This window comes from Sarcophilus harrisii, chromosome 1 (assembly GCF_902635505.1).
Source record: "Sarcophilus harrisii chromosome 1, mSarHar1.11, whole genome shotgun sequence".
In the NCBI taxonomy this organism is placed as follows: domain Eukaryota; kingdom Metazoa; phylum Chordata; class Mammalia; order Dasyuromorphia; family Dasyuridae; genus Sarcophilus; species Sarcophilus harrisii.
Window position 1 is genome coordinate 569,543,443 of NC_045426.1, and position 13,168 is coordinate 569,556,610.

The window sequence follows — 13,168 nt, forward strand, 5'->3', positions numbered from 1 at the left end:
CAACTGGGAGCTACTGAAGTCATTACTTGTGCTTTGTTCTTTAGAAGAAAAAGCAAAGCCAGAATTAAAAGCAACAAAGCCCGAATTCATTGGAAACCAGTCGTTCATTTCAGTGATGGTGGACTTGGGTATTCTATGAAAAGTCGTCGAAATATTCCACAAATCCAGAGCTTCCTACAATAGCATAGCTGAAGTTCCATTTTTGACAGGATATCCTTCCTGATCTCTTCAGTTATTCCTACTTCCCTATCTCCCTGTGAAGACCGTGTATTTTTAAATCAGCAGGAGTCAGGAATTCAGGTTAGGGGAAAATCATCAGTCTTTATTCTCAGTGAAGAAAGATCAGAGGTGGAAGGGAATCAGCGATAGCAACGTCAAGAAGCTAGCTAGACCAGCAGCCACACGACCAGCAGCTAGGAGTATGGAACCCAGCCCAATCTCTCCCAGCTTCTCTTCCTCTCTCTCTGCCTCCACCCACCAAAATCCTCATTTCCTATACAACACATCAGGACTTGCACGGAGAGTGGGCGGGGACCATTCTTTCTCCAATCATGTATATTAATAGAGTATAGCCCAATTACTATTTAGCCTCATGTACTTGGGACCTCAGTGCCTCAGCCCATTGCACCTCCCTCCTGATTTTTTGTGCACAAGTTTGCTCCCCAATCCCAGCGGAAGCACCTTGACAACAGACATCATTTAGTTTGTGTCCTTCATAAATATTTATTATATTGAAAGACTACAGGAGACCTGTCAGGTTTCCTTCAATACTAGTGTCTTGTGATGGGATGCAGTGGGGAAAATTCTAGGTAAGGAGTCAGAGCAAGCCCCTTCATGGTGCTGAGAACTGTGACGCAACAATCTCCAGGAAAGTTGCCTTCCTTCTCTTAAAATTCAAAGGTTTAACTGACTGGTTGCAGTAAGGGCTCTTCCAGCACTAAATCTACAACACTGCTTCATCGGCACAGTGCACTAACGTTGTTTGTGAGAGGCACCAGAAGACAAAAACAACTCCGAGCTCTTTTGTTCTTTAGCTATCAGCATCACACGTGCAAGCGCAAACAGATGAATCTTTGTAACAGCGGAGGGAGTCCCGGACGCAGAGACGTGCTCCTTTAATGGGGGAACCATAAAGGGAGAGCTCAGAGTTAGGGAGGGAAAGAGAAACGCGTAAAAAGGGAGCAGGGGCCAAAAGCTCCGGGACAACGTGGGCCCAAGGAACTGGGGCAAAGTTGAGAAGGCCCCAGGCGGGGCAACCTGCGCCAGCACGGCTCCGCCTCCCCGCTTTTAACCGGCCTCCGCGTCTCCCCCAGCCCGCTCGCTTCTAGTCCGCGGCCAAGTTCGGAAACGCGAAGACATGGCGGGGCGCACCGGGCGCTCTCTGGCGCCTTGGGCCCTGCGGGCTTTCGGCTCTCCTCCGCAGCGGGTAAGGTCGGCCTCCTTCCTCCGGGCCGCCAGGAGCGGACCGAGCTGGCGGGGCAGCTTCCAGCGAGTCCCACGGGGCGCGGGGGCGGGTCTCGCCTGCCCGACTGGCGAGCCCCGCTGGGGGCGGGGGAGAAAGGAAGTCGTCCTCATCCTGGACTGGAACATTGTTAGTCCCTGCCTCGCCCCTTATCCCCCGATTTCGGCGACCTGCGCCTATGAGCCGAAAAGGGGGAGGCTTTCGTATTGAGCCGTGTGGGCCTCCTGCTCCGCGAGCCGCGGGGCTCCGGTTTAATATTAGAACAGCCCCGAGAGCGCCTGCTCCCCTCTCCCGAGGGGGGCGATGAGGGACGCGCCCTTCCCCCGTTCTTTCCCAACTCTACCCCCAATACGCGCTGCTACCTCGTCCTGCCCCCCGCCCCCTTCCGCTTCTGAGGTCCCTGAGAGCTTGGGAAAAGCTGGAGGAAACAGAAAGCGCTGCTTGGCCAAGGCCAAAACTAACTCTCCTCCTTGAGGTTTCTTCATCCGGGGCTTACTCTACGCGAAACACGTAGGGGCGTAGTTACTCGGTTCTGTCGGCGATTCAAGCTTACGTAGTACTTCATTAAGAACGGCCTTGTGAGGTAAATTGTGCAGTTCTCAGGTGTGACTTGCATGTCGTCGTACACAGGGACAGAGACAGAAAAGAGAGCGGGGGGAGAAGTTTTTCTCAGTTTTATAGGATTTGGAAACAGTTTGACCAAAGAGGTCAATGACTTTTCTAAAGTCTTTATCTACTTATGGTACTATATATGTATATGTCCCTCAATATCCCATAATTTTATCATGGCCAACAGAGACCTTCTCTAAGTGCACTTGTTCCAATATATATATGTATATGTCCCTCAATATCCCATAATTTTATCATGCCCAACAGAGACCTTCTCTAAGTGCACTTGCTCCAATATATATATGTATATGTCCCTCAATATCCCATAATTTTATCATGCCCAACAGAGACCTTCTCTGTGTGCACTTGCTCCAATATATATATATATATATGTCCCTCAATATCCCATAATTTTATCATGCCCAACAGAGAACTTCTCTATGTGCACTTGCTCCAATATATATATGTATATGTCCCTCAATATCCCATAATTTTATCATGCCCAACAGAGATCTTCTCTATGTGCACTTGCTCCAATATATATATGTATATGTCCCTCAATATCCCATAATTTTATCATGCCCAACAGAGATCTTCTCTATGTGCACTTGCTCCAATATATATATGTATATGTCCCTCAATATCCCATAATTTTATCATGCCCAACAGAGATCTTCTCTATGTGCACTTGCTCCAATATATATATGTATATGTCCCTCAATATCCCATAATTTTATCATGCCCAACAGAGATCTTCTCTATGTGCACTTGCTCCAATATATATATGTATATGTCCCTCAATATCCCATAATTTTATCATGCCCAACAGAGATCTTCTCTATGTGCACTTGCTCCAATATATATATGTATATGTCCCTCAATATCCCATAATTTTATCATGCCCAACAGAGATCTTCTCTATGTGCACTTGCTCCAATATATATATGTATATGTCCCTCAATATCCCATAATTTTATCATGCCCAACAGAGATCTTCTCTATGTGCACTTGCTCCAATATATATATGTATATGTCCCTCAATATCCCATAATTTTATCATGCCCAACAGAGACCTTCTCTATGTGCACTTGCTCCAATATATATATGTATATGTCCCTCAATATCCCATAATTTTATCATGCCCAACAGAGAACTTCTCTATGTGCACTTGCTCCAATATATATTGATATGTTCCTCAATTCCCATAATTTTCATGCCCCAGAGACCTTCTCTGTGCTTCCAATATATATATGTATATGTTCCTCAATATCCCATAATTTTATCATGCCCAACAGAGACCTTCTCTGTGTGCACTTGCTCCAATATATATATGTATATGTCCCTCAATATCCCATAATTTTATCATGCCCAACAGAGACCTTCTCTATGTGCACTTGCTCCAATATATATATGTATATGTCCCTCAATATCCCATAATTTTATCATGCCCAACAGAGACCTTCTCTATGTGCACTTGCTCCAATATATATATGTATATGTCCCTCAATATCCCATAATTTTATCATGCCCAACAGAGAACTTCTCTATGTGCACTTGCTCCAATATATATATGTATATGTCCCTCAATATCCCATAATTTTATCATGCCCAACAGAGACCTTCTCTGTGTGCACTTGCTCCAATATATATATGTATATGTCCCTCAATATCCCATAATTTTATCATGCCCAACAGAGACCTTCTCTATGTGCACTTGCTCCAATATATATATGTATATGTCCCTCAATATCCCATAATTTTATCATGCCCAACAGAGACCTTCTCTATGTGCACTTGCTCCAATATATATATGTATATGTCCCTCAATATCCCATAATTTTATCATGCCCAACAGAGACCTTCTCTGTGTGCACTCCAATATATATATGTATATGTCCCTCAATATCCCATAATTTTATCATGCCCAACAGAGACCTTCTCTGTGTGCACTTGCTCCAATATATATATGTATATGTCCCTCAATATCCCATAATTTTATCATGCCCAACAGAGACCTTCTCTGTGTGCACTTGCTCCAATATATATATGTATATGTCCCTCAATATCCCATAATTTTATCATGCCCAACAGAGATCTTCTCTATGTGCACTTGCTCCAATATATATATGTATATGTCCCTCAATATCCCATAATTTTATCATGCCCAACAGAGACCTTCTCTAATACTTGCTCCAATATATATATATATGTCCCTCAATATCCCATAATTTTATCATGCCCAACAGAGACCTTCTCTATGTGCACTTGCTCCAATATATATATGTATATGTCCCTCAATATCCCATAATTTTATCATGCCCAACAGAGACCTTCTCTGTGTGCACTTGCTCCAATATATATATGTATATGTCCCTCAATATCCCATAATTTTATCATGCCCAACAGAGATCTTCTCTATGTGCACTTGCTACAGTATATATATGTATATGTCCCTCAATATCCCATAATTTTATCATGCCCAACAGAGATCTTCTCTATGTGCACTTGCTCCAATATATATATGTATATGTCCCTCAATATCCCATAATTTTATCATGCCCAACAGAGATCTTCTCTATGTGCACTTGCTACAATATATATATGTATATGTCCCTCAATATCCCATAATTTTATCATGCCCAACAGAGATCTTCTCTATGTGCACTTGCTCCAATATATATATGTATATGTCCCTCAATATCCCATAATTTTATCATGCCCAACAGAGACCTTCTCTATGTGCACTTGCTCCAATATATATATATGTATATGTCCCTCAATATCCCATAATTTTATCATGCCCAACAGAGATCTTCTCTATGTGCACTTGCTCCAATATATATATGTATATGTCCCTCAATATCCCATAATTTTATCATGCCCAACAGAGACCTTCTCTGTGTGCACTTGCTCCAATATATATATGTATATGTCCCTCAATATCCCATAATTTTATCATGCCCAACAGAGACCTTCTCTATGTGCACTTGCTCCAATATATATATGTATATGTCCCTCAATATCCCATAATTTTATCATGCCCAACAGAGACCTTCTCTATGTGCACTTGCTCCAATATATATATGTATATGTCCCTCAATATCCCATAATTTTATCATGCCCAACAGAGACCTTCTCTGTGTGCACTTGCTCCAATATATATATGTATATGTCCCTCAATATCCCATAATTTTATCATGCCCAACAGAGACCTTCTCTATGTGCACTTGCTCCAATATATATATGTATATGTCCCTCAATATCCCATAATTTTATCATGCCCAACAGAGACCTTCTCTGTGTGCACTTGCTCCAATATATATATGTATATGTCCCTCAATATCCCATAATTTTATCATGCCCAACAGAGACCTTCTCTATGTGCACTTGCTCCAATATATATATGTATATGTCCCTCAATATCCCATAATTTTATCATGCCCAACAGAGACCTTCTCTATGTGCACTTGCTCCAATATATATATGTATATGTCCCTCAATATCCCATAATTTTATCATGCCCAACAGAGACCTTCTCTATGTGCACTTGCTCCAATATATATATATATATGTCCCTCAATATCCCATAATTTTATCATGCCCAACAGAGACCTTCTCTATGTGCACTTGCTCCAATATATATATGTATATGTCCCTCAATATCCCATAATTTTATCATGCCCAACAGAGACCTTCTCTATGTGCACTTGCTCCAATATATATATATGTATATGTCCCTCAATATCCCATAATTTTATCATGCCCAACAGAGATCTTCTCTATGTGCACTTGCTCCAATATATATATGTATATGTCCCTCAATATCCCATAATTTTATCATGCCCAACAGAGATCTTCTCTAAGTGCACTTGCTCCAATATATATATATATATATATATGTCCCTCAATATCCCATAATTTTATCATGCCCAACAGAGACCTTCTCTATGTGCACTTGCTCCAGTATATATATGCATATGTCCCTCTATATCCCATAATTTTATGATGCCCAACAGAGACCTTCTCTGTGTGCACTTGCTCCAATCCAGATGTTTCTGTCTTTATTCTGTACCATTCCTACTTGTTCCAGAAGCACATCTGGGATTCTGATGATAGAATGTATTTGAGGATTGAAATAAATTATAACAAATAATCTTTGTAGAATTTTTCCATTTTTCTCATATTTGTACTCCCCACCCAGTTCAGTGACACTGTCCTCCTTGCTGCTGTTTCAGGAACTAATGTTTCTAATGGAAACATAATACAGAGAGCTAAAATTTTCCAGGTTCTAAGAATAGTGTTTTTTGACTCTACTCAAGTCACTATAGTGGTAGGAAGTGAAGTACATGTTCTGTAGCGGGAGAGGGAGGTAGTTTCTAAAGTTAGTGTTATAAACTAAAAATCCCTGACTGATTAAAAATCACCCCTTTTCTGTAGTATTTTATCAAGGTAAACTGTCTTTTGCAAATTAGAACCATATAGATAAGGATAATTGGCAAGTAGGATCCCTAACTTTGAGATAGGGATCGGCTCTATTGACTCAGTCTATTGACTGGCCAAAGCTCAGAGGTTTGCTGTTGTAGCCTTTTCCCTAGTGGGAGAGGACTGAGATGTCAGGGGTGGGAGGGCAGGAAGATTTGTTTCCCATTCTGTCTTCCTCAGTGCCTGAGGTTATTGATTGGAATGGAGTGGAGGAGGACAGGTGGAGGGATGAGCGTTGGAAAAATTGCACTGTAGATTTAGTTCAATAAATTTTTTTATTTAATAATTTTTTATTTTATTTATTTATTTTATTAAGTTTTTTCTACGTGTCAGGCATAGTCATAACGTGGCTGATGTAGACACCAGATGATGGTGCACACCAAAAGTTGGGATTCCATCATGAAGAATTCATAATGGTCATTCTCTTTGGCAGAAGACAGGTTTGTTTAGAAGAGGTTATAGACACTTGGCATGGTAAATATGAAATAGAGGTGAGAGAACATAGAAAGGGGTTTTAATAATTAATGATGGAAAGGGAGAAAGGAAACATCCCATAAGGTTGGGGCATGCTCTTAGCTAGCAAGGCTAATCCTAAAAGGGACTTAACACCCTAAAAGAGTTAGTTAGCTATAAGGAGGAGAAGTGGGGTTGGGAAGCAGAGTGGAGTTAGGAAAGATGCCACGAGGTATGGGGGAAGGGAAAAGATACCACAAGGCATAATGCTGGGGTGGGCTGACCCAAACAATGTAGCAGCCATGGGATGTAGGTTTTATAGAGAAATTTTACTTCAGGAACATGACTGAGATTTCTTACAGGGCATGGCAAGGTGAGATTACTCAAAACCCCTAAAGAGGATGAGTTTGACATAACTTGGGTTTCTGACTAGACCTGCCCAGAGAGTGGGATCACAGAGCTAAACAGATCTCTATCAGAGGCTTCTCTCTGCCTGCCCCAGTATCAGTTTTATCAATTCTTTTGTTTTTCTCTACCCAACATACCCCCTCCTCAGGACCTCATAAATTAGGCAGGGGTTTTTAACCTGAGGTTTGTGAACTTGTCCATTTTAGAATATCGCTTGTGAAAGCCTGCTTATTCTTACTAATATCCTCATCAAAAATGCCTTCTTCAGTTTTAGTGCAGACGACTCATAAATATTTTACATAAATGAGAAAGTAGGTAAATAGCTCAGTAATTGTTGATTGTCTCTTGATCCCTTTTCCCCAGTATTTATAAGGTGCAAGATTTTTTCCCCATATCTTTGTTGTCTTTACCTACTTATGGTACTATATATATATATATTTATATATATCCCTCTATCCCGTAATTTTATCATGCCCAACAGAGATCTTCTCTATGTGCACTTGCTCCAATCCAGATGTTTCTGTCTTTTTTCTGTACCATTCCTGTACTAGAAGCACAGCTGGGATTCTGATGATAGAATCCATTTGAGGATTGAAATAAATTATAACAAATAATCTTTGTAGAACTTTTCCATTTTTCTCATATTTGTACTCCCCACCCAGTTCAGTGACACTGTCCGCCTTGCTGCTGTTCCAGGAACTAAAAACTGCATCTCATAGCTCTGGGGATGTTCTCTACTTGTCTCCCATGTCTGGAATATTCTTCTTCTTTACCCCGGCCTATTGCTTTCCCTGACTTTCTTTTAAGACCCAATTCTAGAATCTTCCCTCTTAATTGTTTCCTGTTTATCCTGTATCCTGTTTATACTTTTATTTGTGTGCATTTGTTTGCTTTTGGTCTCTCTCATTAGATTTATAAGCTCCTTGAGGGCCAGTATCCCCAACCCTTATCACAGTGTCTAGCACATTGCAGGCACTTAATGAATGTAGACTGACAGAACAAAAGGTGTCAAATAAATAAGTAAAATGCATACAAAAGCACTTTTTAAACTTTTCAGTGTTACATCAATATGTTATCATTGCTAACAATTTTCTCTTATTCCCCTCCTACTCTCCCCCCCTCCACAATCCATCAAAAAATATATCACACAAATAGAAATTCAGGGCTATTGGTGTAATAGAATAGGATTTTCCATTTTTGCTAAGTAATGACAGTCGCCAGCCTACACACAAACTCACTGATTCATCATCTTAATGTCATAGTTCTGGACAAGCAGGTTGCAGTCTTTAAGCAAAATTGCCATTTCTATAGAAGTAGTTTATTGCAGTTTGCTCTGCTTATCATGCCTAGGCAAAAATGGGAGAGAGGAATAAATTTGTCAGCAGAAAACTAGAAGTAATAGTACCCTTATGCTTTTGCATTACATATTGGCAAATTCATGTCTTAAATTTTATCGAGTTCTCAGCTTAGTTTTCAGGGTATTCAGAAAGATTATATTTTGCTTGGGGGAAAATAAATGTACTACTTTATGGGAAAACATAGTGATAGGTTCCCAACCTGAGGAAAAATTGGTTTGCTACAGAGAGAATTTCTTATTTTTTGTCTATAAAAGAGTTTTAAGGCCTAATAGTTAATGCATTAAAGTATTACAATTGTACTTCTGCCTTCTTCACTAAAGTAACTATAATAATTAATGTTTATATAGTTTTTTTTCTCACAACAGCCCTATTAGGTTGTTCAAGTATTATTGGCCTTATTTTAAAGGTTAGTAAAGGCTTATCCAGAGGCATAATTGCCATACTGGGCAATTAAAAGTAGTAGCAGAACAAAATAGATAATTTTGATTATATTAAGTTAAAAAATTTTTGTACAACCAAAACCAATGCAGACAAGATTAGAAGGGAAGCAATAAACTGGGAAATTTTTTTTTTTTTTTTACATTTAAGGATTCTGATAAAAGCCTTATTTCTAAAATATATAGAGAACTGACTCAAATTGATAAGAATTCAAGCCATTCTCCAATTGATAAATGGTCAAAGGATATGAACAGACAATTTTCAGATGAAGAAATTGAAACCATTTCTATTCACATGAGAAGGTGCTCTAAATCACTATTAATCAGAGAAATACAACTTAGGAGAACTCTGAGGTATCATTACACACCTCTCAGATTGGCTAAAATGATGATGAATGTTGGAGGGGATGTGGGAAAACTGGGACACTGATATATTGTTGGTGGAACTGTGACCGGATCCAGCCATTCTGGAGAGCAATTTGGAACTATGCTCAAAAAGTTATCAAACTGTGCATACCCTTTAACCCAGCAGTGTTACTACTGGGCTTATATCCCAAAGAGATCTTAAAGGGAAAGGGCCCCGGGACATGTGCAAAAATGTGGCAGCCCTTTTTGTGGTGGCTAGAAAATGAAAACTGAATGGATGCCCATCTACTGGAGAATGGTTGAACAAGTTATGGTATATGAATATTATGGAATATTATTGTTGTATAAGAAACAACCAACAGGATGCTTTTAGAGAGGCCTGGAGAGACATACATGAACTGATCCTAAGTGAAATGAGCAGGACCAGGAGATCCTTGTACAAAACAATGAGATCATATGATGATCAATTCTGATGGATGTGACTCTTTTCAACATTGAGATGATTCAGGCCAGTTCCAATGGTTTTGTGATGGAGAGAGCCATCTGCATCCAGAGAGAAGACTGTGGGAACTGAATGTGGATCACAACATAGTATTTTCACTTTTTGTTGTTTGCTTACTTTTTTTTTTCTTTCTCATTTTTTTTCCTTTTTGATTCGATTTTCCTTGTGCAGCAAGATAAATTGTACAAATATGTATACATATATTGGATTTAACATTTTAACATTTTAGTTTCTCCTTTCCCTGACTTTATCACTTTCTTAATAGGATCAGGCTACATTTATTCATATATTGTATTACTTGCCATCTTGGGGGGGGGGGGAAGAGGAGGAAATTTGGAACACAAGGTTTTGCAAGGGTTAGTGTTGAAAAAATTATGCATATGTTTTGAAAATAAAAAGCTTTAATAATACTTTTAAAAAGTGGTAGCAGAATACACCAGAGGTGGTAGTCATAGCCACAGCAATTAGAAGGTGATCCAGCAGCAAACAAGAAATAAGTGAATCCGGAGCAATACAGCATCTGAAGAAATACCTAGCAGCTAATTGATTACCCTAATCCATCTGTGCTAGTGATGAGATGCTAGTGATGACGTGCAAATGATGAGGTTAGTGGTAGCTGTGATGAGGTACAAGAATTGGGATGGGAGATCCCCTCTGGTCAGAGGCACAGGCCCTATGAGAAAAGAATTCGCAAATCAGAAATCTGTGTGGCAAAAAGGGATTTATTTGCACTGAGAAGTCAGCCTTGCTAGGAAGACAGACTTCTTAGTGGGCAAAAGGTCCTGTTAGGAAGATAGCAAAGCTTAATTCTGAGAAGAGAATATCTGCACGGTGGGCAAAAGTCCTGGCAGGGCAGCTTGCCAAGAAGAGAGCTTCTTTGGCAAGCATAATCCTGTTCAGGACTTCTGCAAAGATTCAGGGTTCAGAGTTGTCTTTTATTAGCAGTCTGAGGCTTCGGTTTCCATTCAGAATTGAATGAGATTGCACTCAAAGTTGTCTCAGAGTCTAGATCTCCAATTCAAAAGAGATTGATTACTTATTTTGGGAGTTTGAGCTACTCAATAGGACTATCAGGTGAAGATCTCCAATTGAATAAGATCACTTAACTGGGTTTTGTTTGGAAAAGGCATGCTTTTCCCAGGGGAGAATTTGAGACCCCAATCACCCTTCTTTTACAGATTAAAGGGGGACATAGTTTCAAGGACCCCTCACACAATTTACATCACTAGTGCTCAGCCAGGAACCAGGGCAAGTCCTGCCATCCTCCCCTTGGCATTTTACAGAGCTTATTGGGGATTTTCACAAGAATCTCCCAGTTAGTAACATTAGACCCAGAATTTGAATTCATATTTTCCAATTCAAATTGTTATTTAATCATTCCAGTTGTTTGAAGTGTAATGCTGGAGAAACTGAGGCAAGATAGAGATTAGAGAATTATAATAATTTAATTTATTGGAGAGTAAATCAATTGACTGGATCGGATTCTTGTCTCCAAGTATCCAGTATCGAATGTGGGGTATAGAGATTCTTTATGGGGTGACAGAAACAATGAGCACCTGAGATGGGAAAGTTATCTGATATTCTAATAGGATAAAGTATCTTGTAAAAGTCCAGGCTAGCTCCCTGGAGGCCTCAGGATCAGCCAGAGTCAGGATAAGTAAAAGTCCTTGGTCTTTAAGGAGAGAAATGAAGGAGACAGACAAACTGCCTGGAGTTTTGCCAAGGATCTCTCCTCAATTCTAGAGTCCAGAATCTCTACCTTTTTCCTCCTCTTCCTGCTGCCAAGTGAAATCTGGCCTCTATCACCCCACCCTCTAATCCTTGCCTACTATTATCTTTACACCTAACATTGAGCCAGCATCAGTGGTGAGAAGTGCCATCCAAACATATGCTAATGGAGTCTTTGTCTTATTTCGGAATAGGTAATTAGCCTTAAGTGCTCTGTTGTCTGATTCAAGTACACCTGTTCAGAGTTTCAGCCTTTACAGTATCTGATACTCTAATAGATTGGGATGGCGAGCTGGCATCTGATATTCTAAAATATAAGATCTTTTATCCTTATCAATTATTCTGATGATCAGGAGGGAAGGGTGGTATCATAGCCTGAGGTTTGGGGCAGAATAACTGAGGTAGGTGATTCAAGAAGGCTATGGCATTATAGAAGCTCCCAAGGAGAAAGACTGAGAGTTGGGCCAGTCAAGCACCCCTTTTGTGTCATAATCAGTTCCAGCTCAATATCTCCAAATCACTGATTCTTCTTGTTTCGAGAACAATCAAAAGATTTTATACCATCACACAGTACCAACTCCACACTCATCATGACTTTTCAAAGTTGGGAATATTTGCATATGCTTTAAGAACTGCCTCTCATAGGCCATGTTACAGTAGATACTTGTATGAAATTATACATGTCAAGCAAATTTGAAATCTTATAATGTCACAGAAGTATTTGTGATTAAAACTCTTTCATAGTGTCTCTACCTTGGGATGGAGGTGGGATGTGAAGTTGAGAAGTGTCAGCTTATATACTATTTCTCTCCCCAAACTCCTTTGAAAAAAACTTTTTTTTTCTGTTTCTAGCCTTAGAGGCCAAGAATTGTTTTGTATAAAAAGCAGGTGCCTTTATTTCATTTCAACATTGCTAGGCAATGGATTTTTCTGTGCTTTTATTCATCGTATTTTTGTTTCTTCTTTCCCTAACTTTATCACTTTCTTAATAAGATCAAGCTGCATCTATTCTACACACTCTAATTGCTTTGCAAGTGTGTGTGTGTGTGTGTATACTAAGTTTATGATTGCATTGTTATTAAGATACCCACATTGCATTCACTGAATGCATAGACTCTGGCTTGTTAATGAAAACTAACTAAGTACAGATTGGATTTGGAGTTAAAAGACTGAATTTCATCATGTAATTTACTTGACAGTATTCTTGATCTTAGACAAATCAGTTCATATTTTTGTGCCTCAGTTTCTTCTTATGTGAAATGAGTGAATAAGAATATATAATCTTTAAGATCCCTTTTAACTATTAACTCTGTGATTCTGTTGACTTTGTCCCCTTCTCCACTCTTCTCCCCTCACTCTTCCC

General features: G+C 39.6%; 1 protein-coding gene across 3 annotated transcripts in view; it reads left to right on the top strand.

The window, feature by feature from the left end:
- The first annotated feature begins 789 nt into the window (after window positions 1-789).
- Window positions 790-13,168, top strand: part of DECR1 (2,4-dienoyl-CoA reductase 1) — a 60,524-nt gene continuing 48,145 nt past the window's right edge. The window contains exon 1 of one of the 3 annotated variants that reach the window (XM_031946959.1): window positions 790-1,426. In XM_031946959.1, coding sequence (XP_031802819.1) covers window positions 1,358-1,426 — 69 coding nt within the window. In that variant the 5' untranslated portion in view covers window positions 790-1,357. Of the gene's footprint in view, window positions 1,427-1,478; window positions 2,046-13,168 lie in introns of those variants that run through there. The other 2 variants (XM_003770309.4, XM_031946960.1) reach the window with 2 other exon arrangements.